Source organism: Tupaia chinensis, unplaced genomic scaffold (genome assembly GCF_000334495.1).
Source record: "Tupaia chinensis unplaced genomic scaffold, TupChi_1.0 Scaffold000217_1, whole genome shotgun sequence".
In the NCBI taxonomy this organism is placed as follows: Eukaryota; Metazoa; Chordata; class Mammalia; order Scandentia; family Tupaiidae; genus Tupaia; species Tupaia belangeri.
In genome coordinates, this window is record NW_006159692.1 from 8,336,939 (window position 1) to 8,346,288 (window position 9,350).

A 9,350-nucleotide genomic window follows, 5' to 3' on the forward strand; every position below is an offset into this window, starting at 1 on the left:
CAGGAAGTGGGGCAGAAGCAAGGTGCCAAGGAAGGCACCTCCTGTATTTCTGGATCAATCTAGCCCTTCCTCTCATGAGTTTGCTTAATGTGTGACAGAGTGGGCCACGGATGCCCAGCCACACTGTGAACTGTGACACCCACTCACATGGCCTTACCCTGGTGGGGTCAGCCCCTGCCCCGCAGTGTTTGAGGAACTGCCCAGACAGGGAACCAGCAGGTCAGTTTTTCCATAGGCAGGCAGAGGTGCTGAGGAACTGAAACCCAATTTCGAAATCCCCGTTGTCCTGTCAAGAAGAATGTGACCAGAGGTCCCCAGCCTTGTCCCCACCCTGTGTCCCCGCAGAGCTAGGGTCTTGCTGCAGGGGTCCCGACTTTCCTCCAGGTCATGGCCCACCTCACTCCAGAGCAAGGGGCTCTATAGGGTGGCCCTGAGGTCTTCCAGAAAGCCCACATCTCACATCACCCCCTCCTCACGCCAACCAGACTGGCTGGGCTGATGCAGCGCAGACGCTGGCTCACATTAGCAGGTGTCGAGCAGAGGGAGAGAGTGTGCTGGGCAGGTCGGCGGCAGCGCTGGGGACAGAGCGCTCTGCCGTGACAGTTCCAAGGACACTCATCAATCCAGCAGCAGCCGGGCCTGACGCTGAGCCCCCGGGAACTCATGTGAAGCTGTACCTCACCGAGGCCTTGACCAGACATGGTCCTCGGAGAGAGCGCCATGGAGAATGAGAAGCAGGTGCCTGTGCCGAAGAGGCCGGCAGGGCGGAGAAAGCTGTTCCTGGGTTCACCTCCGTGAGGGATGCAGGGAGGGATGGAGTAGCTCCTCGAGGCCCCAAGGTCGTGACAGTGCCATGTTAAGGCTGGAGATGACCCCGCTGTACAAAGAAGGAAAGGCGAGCTTGGGCGGCCTAAGTCACTGCCCCAGATCCACACACAGAGGGATTCGGAGAACAGACTGAGGGTCCGAATGCCATGTTCAAACAGAGGCTTTGCGACTTACTCATTGGGTGACCTTGAGCACAGGGTCCAGCCTTTGTCCCTGCCTTCTCACCCACAGTGGGAACAGGCTGGTCCCTGCGCCGTGTAGGAAGGACTTGGTAAGCCGGCTCACAGAAGGCGCCTGCCGGCCCAGCACTTGGTGACAGTACAAGAACCCACCCAGAAGGGCTGGCCCCACAGAGCTCCTGCCAAAGGCAGGGGTGTGGCCATTACCCCGCTCCCATTATCCAACCAGAACCCAACCGACAGCGGGGTGCCACGTTCTCTGGGCTGACCCTGTGAGCTGTGGCTGTCCTGCTCCCAGATGGTATGACGCGAGGCCTTCAAGCCAGGCTGCATTCCTCCCACCTCCCTCATCTGTGCCTTTCCTCGCCTTCCCTGCAGGTAGCTTCCAGGACTACATTCAGGAGATGAAGGAAGACGGTCCTCCCAGTTCTCACGTGCCCATCAGTGACAGCAAGTCCATTATGAAGTAAGCCTTAGTGTGCAGGCGGGGCGGGGGCTTCACACTCACCATCTCCTTGTGGCTACTCCCTCGCTGGGGCAGGGAGGGTGGAGGGTACTGGGCACTTTTTCAAAGATCTGTGATAGTATGCCCTGGGGGATAGTGCCAGGTCTGTCCAGCAGAGGGAGCCCCGAGTCGCACGTGATGGTGGCTGGGGAGGTGTGGTTCACATGAACGACCTGCAGATGGCGAACCCGACCCATGAAGTTAGAGTGCACTTCACATGAAGAGCTCAAGGAGAGTTCTTATATTAATCCCATGTTGGCATCATAATGTAGATCTAGTGGGTTCAATAAAAACATTATTCATTTATGTTACTAATGTTTCGTTTTCCGTTTTTACATGGCTACGAGAAGGTTACAGTGACCTGTGTGGCTCTCAGAGCAGTCTGTGGCCTGGGTTGCAGAGCCCAGCTTGGGGCAAAACCAGCCCTGGTCTTCTCCCTCCCCATGCCAGGGAGGTCACTGGGCTTGCCTTTATGCTGGGAGAAAGTGTTGGACAAAGTGGCCTCCCCAGGCCTTTGGGGTCACTCTCGGGGCTGTCATCTGCACCTCTTGACTGCACTTTGGACAGCCAGGATGGGCAAGAGGCAGGCACCGCTCGGGGTTCCCCATGACAGCCATACCAGGCCCTTGTAGGAAGCAATATGGGGGAAAAGCAAGAGTCTTTAAAATTCCAGCAGGTCAGGCCCAGGGGATTTACTCCAAGGACGTGACTCAGAGGAGGATAGGCAGGTCGTCAGGGAGTTATCCGTAAAGGCGAGACTGTACCACCCCCCACTCTGCCCTCGATGTCCGGGGTACTGTGAACCCTTTCAGTGAGGTTTGCTTCCTGTCAGCCCCACCCCACACCCCCTGGAGGCCCCGTATGTGAGACCCTCTGGAAGACAGAAGGGCGTGTGCCCCGATGCCACGGTGCGGTCTCTCAGCCGACAGATCACGGGTGGTGGGCTCGAGGCGCACTCTCTGCCTGCTTCACAAACAAGGACCCGAGGCCCGTCCACCCCCGTGAGTGCACCTCTGTTCTTCCCGTTCCAGGTCGGAGCTCTTAAGCCTGCTGAAGACCTACAACTGCTACCACGAGGGCAAAAGCTTCCAGCTGAGACACCGAGAGGTGAGGCCGTTGCTCTTCTCTATTCGCGAGGTCACCGGCTATCCTGGCCTGGCGACCACAGCCCTGGCTTTCCTCTGCTGTTTCAGGAGTGTCCCAGTTTGCAAAAGAAATGAGATACTCACCTCGAACTAGGAGCCAGGTTCCCAGCAGCCAGGGTATCTCCCTGAGGTCCCGGAAGGGGTTCTGAGGTCGAGTATCCCTGTGGGACTTCAGAGCAGGTACAAACTGCTCTGGGGGCCTTTCCCCTCCGCGTGGGCCTCTGTCCGCTGAATCGCCGGGCCGGCTGGAATCGGAAATCTTAGTGCCTGCACAGTCCAGCCCTCCCCCTCCACGTCACACCACAGGGTGGAGCAACCAGGAGGACAGTCCCTCTCGGTCCCCACCCCCCTGCCCCCTGCCAGCATGCTTGGTGTGTCAGAGTCTCACCTGTACCTCCTGGCCCTCAGTGCTCTCATGTGTAAATTGAGGGGTGGACCCACAGGGGGCCACAAGCTCAGCTGCTTGCAGGGCTAGGCAGGGCGGGCATGAAGAGTGGGTCCCCCGTGATGGTGGCAGCCACCCATCAGATCAAACCCAACACGGCTAAGCAGGAACGTGGGCCCAGTACAGCCAGACCCCTTCCAAGTTATCAAAAGAAGCTACAGTCGATATCCGGAATTCTATGAGTTTTCCACATCTTGAAATACAATGCAGCTATAACTAAAAAAACAAAACGTCCAAGGCCAAACATAGCCCTTGGGTCCCAGCCGGACTCCAGAGAGCGTCCAGGAGTACCCAGGCTCAGGAGCCGGGCCAGGCAGATCAGTGACATCCAGAACCTCCAGACGTTTCCCATGGAAGCCTTGGTCGGGGCTGTGCGCCGTCTTGGTCTAAGTCTGTTTTTGCAGCCCAATGGCAAATCTTACTGTGGTGGGATTGTACTGGGGAGTTTTCATAGTTGAGATCCGTTTGACTCCTGCACCTTCTCCCGTGCACCAGTGCCTGGTGAGAGCCAGCGGACTCTATGTCTCCTTCCTGTCTTTGGACATGGGGTGAACGGTTCAGTCCTGGGACACCCACAGAGACCTCACCGATTCTCCCTCTCCTTAGCCAGCCAGCCTTCTGCGGTCACCACCCAGAGAGTGACCCTGGTAAGTCGGGGCAGCTGGGGAGCTGAGCCAGTGACAGGATGGGCTGCGTGGAACCCACCTGCCAGACAGTCTCAGCTGGCCACCTGAGCGCCGCGCCGGTCAGCCCAGGCCATCAGGAGCTTGGTCATGTGGGCCTGGGGGAAGGGAAGCTTTGTCCAGGCAGTGCTGGACAGCCGGTGACAACCTGGAATGACACAAACTTCAAGCTCCCTCTTCCCTTGGCCTGCCCACCCTCCGGAGCTCTGAGAGCTGCCCTTTCTCCCTCACTACTACATGCCTCATGCCTCCTGCTGCTGCGCATGCTCTTCCCTGGCCAGGCCCTGACGTCTGCCGCATGCTGCCAGCCATTCACCTGCTGTCTGGTGGTCTTTGGTTTTGCCATCTCTTTTCTTACTTGAAAAGAGTGTTCAAGATCCGGAGAGGAGAATGGAGGAGAAGGGACTGCAGTGGGGCCATCACCCCTGGAGGGGGGTGATTTCTCACTTTCTGTCTCTCTGTCTTTCTGGAGAGCACACACCCCCTATAGCAAAAACTTTCAAAAGAAAAAAGAAAAAAAAACAGTGACAGAACCCATACTGTGCAGGATGACTAGCCAGCAGTGAAGCCTGGGGCAAGCAGGGAGGAGCCTGAGTTGTGACCCCCAGAGTGCTGAGTGCAGAATGCCCCTGGACAGCAACTGTATGGGATGGACCGAGGGCTTTGACCTGTGGGCCAGTGAGGACTGATGCTTCAGGTCCATGGTGGAGCCTGGCATGAAGGGCCCTCTGGCTACACTGCCATTCTTCAACTCTGGGCCATTCATGGGCTGATCTAAGACCCTGGTGCCCCCAGCGGGCGGGCCCCACACCAGCAGCTCCACACCCCCTGGAAAGAAGGGACTGCAGTGGGGCCATCACCCCTGGAGGGGGGTGATTTCTCACTTTCTGTCTCTCTGTCTTTCTGGAGAGCACACACCCCCTATAGCAAAAACTTTCAAAAGAAAAAAGAAAAAAAAACAGTGACAGAACCCATACTGTGCAGGATGACTAGCCAGCAGTGAAGCCTGGGGCAAGCAGGGAGGAGCCTGAGTTGTGACCCCCAGAGTGCTGAGTGCAGAATGCCCCTGGACAGCAACTGTATGGGATGGACCGAGGGCTTTGACCTGTGGGCCAGTGAGGACTGATGCTTCAGGTCCATGGTGGAGCCTGGCATGAAGGGCCCTCTGGCTACACTGCCATTCTTCAACTCTGGGCCATTCATGGGCTGATCTAAGACCCTGGTGCCCCCAGCGGGCGGGCCCCACACCAGCAGCTCCACACCCCCTGGAAATTGGTTAGGAATGTGAGCTCTCAGCACCCCCTTCTCCCAGGCCTGCTGACTCGGGAACTGCTGGTCCTCCCATCTGTGATTCAGCAAGCCCTTCAGGGAATTCTGATAAAGGTCAAGCTTGAGAAGTGAGTAAGAGCTTGATATTAGCACTTGGGATTCCCCAAGATACTCCCCTCTGCAGGAACAACTGGGCCTAGGCAGTCCTGAGCCTGTACCCTGAGGCTGTGTGTGCGGGACAGTCTGCATGGAGAAGTGAGGACCCCGCAAGCAAGAGGTGTTCCTGCCACGACAGGAAGTCAGCCCACAGGGGTTTTTTGTGTACTTAGCCCTAAAGCTAGTGTGAGGCTCTGACCTGATTTTCTAGAGCCAGAAAGTCCCATGCCAAAAACCCCAGAAAGTCCCATGCCAGAAACCCCTGCAGCTCTAACAACCAAGGGTATGCCTGCCTGACCTAGTGTGTGTCTTTTGGGGGTCACAGCAGCTACAAGATGAGAGTCCAGGCCTGGGAGGCACAGAGTTCTGACACTGATGGGCCCGACTAGTTCCTGGGCACCCCTCCAGGGTCTCACTGAGGTCCCATGTCCATTTTGAAGATGGCAGACCCGGGACCTCCTGGCCTCTGAGAACGCCCAGCACCGGACACTTGCCACAGGGCCTCCTGTCACCTCTCCACAGGTGCCACAGGCCCCAAGGCTGGGCAGGCAGGAGGAGTGAGGACTGCCTCGGAAGCCCCAGTGCGCCAGCCCTTGGCCTCTGATGTACTCACTGTAATCCGAGAGCTTTGTGATGTAGGAAAAGCCATCGCAAGTCACATTGCAGTAACCACAAGATGCCGGCCTGGCCTCAAGGTCCGAGCACAGTCGTTTATAATATGGCTCCGTCTCCGTCACTTGGAGGTCTTTGGAAGCTCCCTGCATGTCACTGCACAGTCTCAGAGACGCAGAGGCTGATTGTCAGTCTCCATCCCCAAGCTGAGGTGTCCTCAGCTGATGAGACTCGCCCCGAGGGCTGCCCTCGCTGGACCTCACAGCACCCTGGAAGGGCCGTCTCTGCTGTCACAGGGCCTCCCTGTAGCACCTGCAGCCTGAGCCCGAGAGTTCACGCACCTTCTCCTCCACTGTCTCATTGGCATTTGTAGGACGTGGAGAGGTGACGTTTGTCTGACCAGCATGTCCCTGTGAACCATCCCAGCTTCCCAGGGGCTTGGGGGATGGGGAGCCCCCTCTCAGGAGGCTGAGGCGCCAGCTTCTGTCACCGTAAAGCTCGCCGTTGGGGTAGTTTTGATTGTGTGACCGTGAAAAGCATGAGCTACCGGGAACAGTAGTGCCTTCGAAGGTGGCAGAGAGTTTCAGCCAGCCTGACTAGTGTCTTGGAAGAAAACCATGGGGCCAGACCACGGCAGTGATAGGACACCGTGCCGTGAGAGGGGGACCCCCGCGGGAGGGCCACAGGTCCACACCAGACCTCCTGCATGCACAGGGCACACGTGTGCCCACGGTCCAGGTCCAGGGCAGGTTGAAGCTGGGAGTGAATCGCAGCATCAGGATGCTCTTTAGAGTGCCTGCCGGCCTGCCTGTCTCCCTCATGGAGAAAGTGAATACATTTTTTTAACTCTTCAAAAAAAATAAAGTCGTCCAGCCGTCAGTCCCAGCGTGTAAGCCCATCGCTGTAGACCAGCAGTGTGAGCAGAGGCCGTAGGTCCTGGCAGTGCGTGCAGGGGCTGCTAGCCTGTGGCTCCCCACCTGCCCAGCCAGGTGCCTAGCTCACCTGGGTTTGGAGGCTCCCCCTGGTGGCTGTGAGCCCACACTACACCCAGTGCCACTAGCCCCAGCCCTCCTGAGCAGTGTGAGAAACTGCAGGAGTGTCCCTTCTCTCGGGGTCTGTCTCTTCTGGGGGTGTGGAAGGCCAGGATCCTTCCTTAGGAGGGTTGGCCTGACAGACCACTGGTCCTTGGGTTGAGTAGCTGGCCCCGTGGACATGTTTCCTGGGAGCCACAAAGTGCTTCCCAGCACTGTCAGGGTGGAGGGCTCATGTCCCACCCCAGCCCTGATCGCACCCCTCCATACTCGGTAGCAAGTAGGGCCTGAGCCTTAGGGTACCTGGGCTAGCCTAGTGTGGGGCACCAGGGCACCCTGCTCTTCGCCCCCGCCGAGAGCCTGGCCTTGCAGCAAGGCGCTGGTGGGGTGGGGTGGGCCCAGACCACGGGGCCCAGGCATTTGGCCCCTGGGTTGAGGGTGCAGACTCTGACGTGCTCGCGGCATCAGGAACTCCCTACAGGGCCCAGAGCGCCCAGGCAGCAGGTCCCCTGGAAGACAGTGGCACTCTTGCTGAGACCCCTGTCTCCTCAGGCCTCACCGGACAAGGGCTCTGAGTGTGGCTGCCAGGAGGCAGTCTTGCTCTGAAATCGGGGGGCTGAGACAGCCGTCCCACAGCCCTACCCCGGTTTCTCCACGTCTCTTCCTCAGAGCAGCCCAGGAGTCGGGCCCATCCTTGTCCCCATTTCACTCACGAGAAAACTGACAACCGAAACATTAAGGATGGAAAAAGCAGGATCAGTCATGTCTCGTCATGAGAGACAGGCTGTCGTCACTATCGCAGTAGGGTCTCCCTGGGAATTGCCAGAGCAGGCATCCCTGCCCATAGGTGGTCCTCCCAGAGATGTGCTGGACAGCGCCCACCACAGGGGAGCAGGGGAGAGAGACAGGTCCCATTGCTTTCCACAGAAGCCTTTATTGGGGAGGGGTCAGAGTTCATGGATGACCGGGAGGTGTGAGTAGAGAGTCCGGAGGATGCTGCTAGGGCGGGGGCTGCGGGGGGAGGCTGTGGCCCGGCCGGGCTGCCCACCAGTCCGGCTTTTCACACCCGGGCCCTGGTACCCATCCCAGGACAGTCTTGCCAGGGAGTGCCCTGGTGCCCTGGCTTCACAGAGCCTCCCTCTGGGCACCCCCCTGGCCTTGCCGCTGTCCGTCTGTCTGTGTGGACCCCAAGGGCCCGAAGAGGGGCCAGTCCTCCTATTTGGCTGCTTTTCCTGGGACTCCCCAAAGAGCCAGTCCAGGGGGTCAGTGGTGCCAGCCGCAGGCAGTGTGGGCTGCTGGCCGCTGAAGTGGGAGGTGATGTCCTGCAGGGATGACGCGGGAGGGTTCTTCTCGCAGGCCCTGGCTGGCCGGTGGGGTCGCCCGAGTTGGCTGCATGCTGGGGCCTCGTCCAGCAGGGAGGTGGGCTGCGCCAGCTGACAGATGGATCTCACGTAGTCGTCCAGGGTGGGGGAGCCGGGGGGCTCTTGCCCGGGCCCCCTGGGCAGTGTCTCCTCCGAGGTCTCCCGAATTGTGGGCAGATGGGCCACCGAGAGCAGAAGCCGGGACCTCATGCTGTGGCGAGGGAGGCAGCCACCTGGTGGTCAACAGAGGACAGGTGTTGAGGCCTGCCACCCATCCGAGGCTGCCCCCAGGAAGGTGCCCCAAGAGCAGCTCAAAGGCTGCTGATCTAAGATGGGCTCTTCCTTCCTCCCCCGTTAGAAGCCCTCGTGCCCGGGATGTTATTACTTTCGGTTAAGAACGCGCACAAGTGAGAGAACCCAGTAAACAGATTTGGGGTCAGGAAAGCTGGACTTGAAACCAAGAACTCAACTACTGACCCTGGACCTTCAGCAAGGTCACCTCTCCCGCCTCCCCTTACCCATCCATAAAGTGGAGTTATAGACACCACTGGCAGAGATGTTGAGGGGACAGAAAAGCACACCTCGGTCTCTTTGTAATGCAGTGACCTCCAGGTGGCCACTGTCCTCACCGCGGCACCTGGCCCCTAACCCGCTGTCTTCACCGCGGTACCCAGCCCCTGCCAGCCCCTAACCCACGGTGAGGCTGTGCTAGCTGAGGATAGTCTCTGGTCTCATCTCAGACCGGAGGGCATGGGCTGTGTCTTACCTGTAGCTGAGAGAGTCTGGAGGTGGCAAGGAGGGTAGGTGAGCAAGGACAGGCCAATCCACGGGAAGCCCCCGGGAAGGTCCGGCAAGGAGGGTGGGGGTCCGCAGTCAGCAGTTGGGCTGTGTCTGGCTCAGATCACTGGTGGGGTGTGCAAGGGCAGTGTGGCGGGGCCGTGGTCCGCCGCAGAAAGCTGCTGCCTGAGCTGTCTGGTGGACGCACGGCCGGGCGGCTGCTTTTATACCTTCCCACCGGCCATCAATTACTGTCACGAGGGCCAAAAATAGCAGTGTTCAGGAAGGCCCTGTGAGAAAACAGCCTGGCGGGCGGGGCTGGCCCAGCTGCCAGTCAGCCTGGGTGCTGTGGGGGGCGG

At 59.1% G+C, this 9,350-nt stretch overlaps 2 protein-coding genes and 1 long non-coding RNA gene across 4 annotated transcripts in view; 1 reads left to right on the plus strand and 2 right to left on the minus strand.

Moving 5' to 3' along the window:
* The window catches only part of RASSF4 (Ras association domain family member 4), a 32,634-nt gene that overhangs the window by 8,542 nt on the left and 14,742 nt on the right, over nucleotides 1-9,350 (plus strand). For both annotated transcript variants that reach the window (XM_006147678.3, XM_027771509.1), the window contains exons 2-3: nucleotides 1,386-1,473; nucleotides 2,544-2,619. In XM_006147678.3, coding sequence (XP_006147740.1) covers nucleotides 1,412-1,473; nucleotides 2,544-2,619 — 138 coding nt within the window. In that variant the 5' untranslated portion in view covers nucleotides 1,386-1,411. The remainder of the gene's footprint in view (nucleotides 1-1,385; nucleotides 1,474-2,543; nucleotides 2,620-9,350) is intronic.
* LOC114007705 (uncharacterized) lies at nucleotides 9-3,586 on the minus strand. The gene is made up of 3 exons (XR_003549293.1): nucleotides 2,742-3,586; nucleotides 1,516-1,685; nucleotides 9-877 (listed from the first exon to the last, which is right to left on the minus strand). It is a non-coding gene; the product is annotated as an uncharacterized LOC114007705 (long non-coding RNA).
* DEPP1 (DEPP autophagy regulator 1) lies at nucleotides 7,768-9,258 on the minus strand. Its single transcript, XM_006147677.3, has 2 exons — nucleotides 8,981-9,258; nucleotides 7,768-8,447 (listed from the first exon to the last, which is right to left on the minus strand). Exon 2 carries the CDS (start codon nucleotides 8,422-8,424, stop codon nucleotides 7,801-7,803), a length of 624 nt encoding a protein of 207 aa, XP_006147739.1. The 5' UTR covers nucleotides 8,425-8,447; nucleotides 8,981-9,258; the 3' UTR covers nucleotides 7,768-7,800.

Bases quoted from the DNA above. Each gene is read 5' to 3' on its own strand.
- DEPP1 (XM_006147677.3), bottom strand. From the start codon at position 8,424: ATGAGGTCCCGGCTTCTGCTCTCGGTGGCCCATCTGCCCACAATTCGG.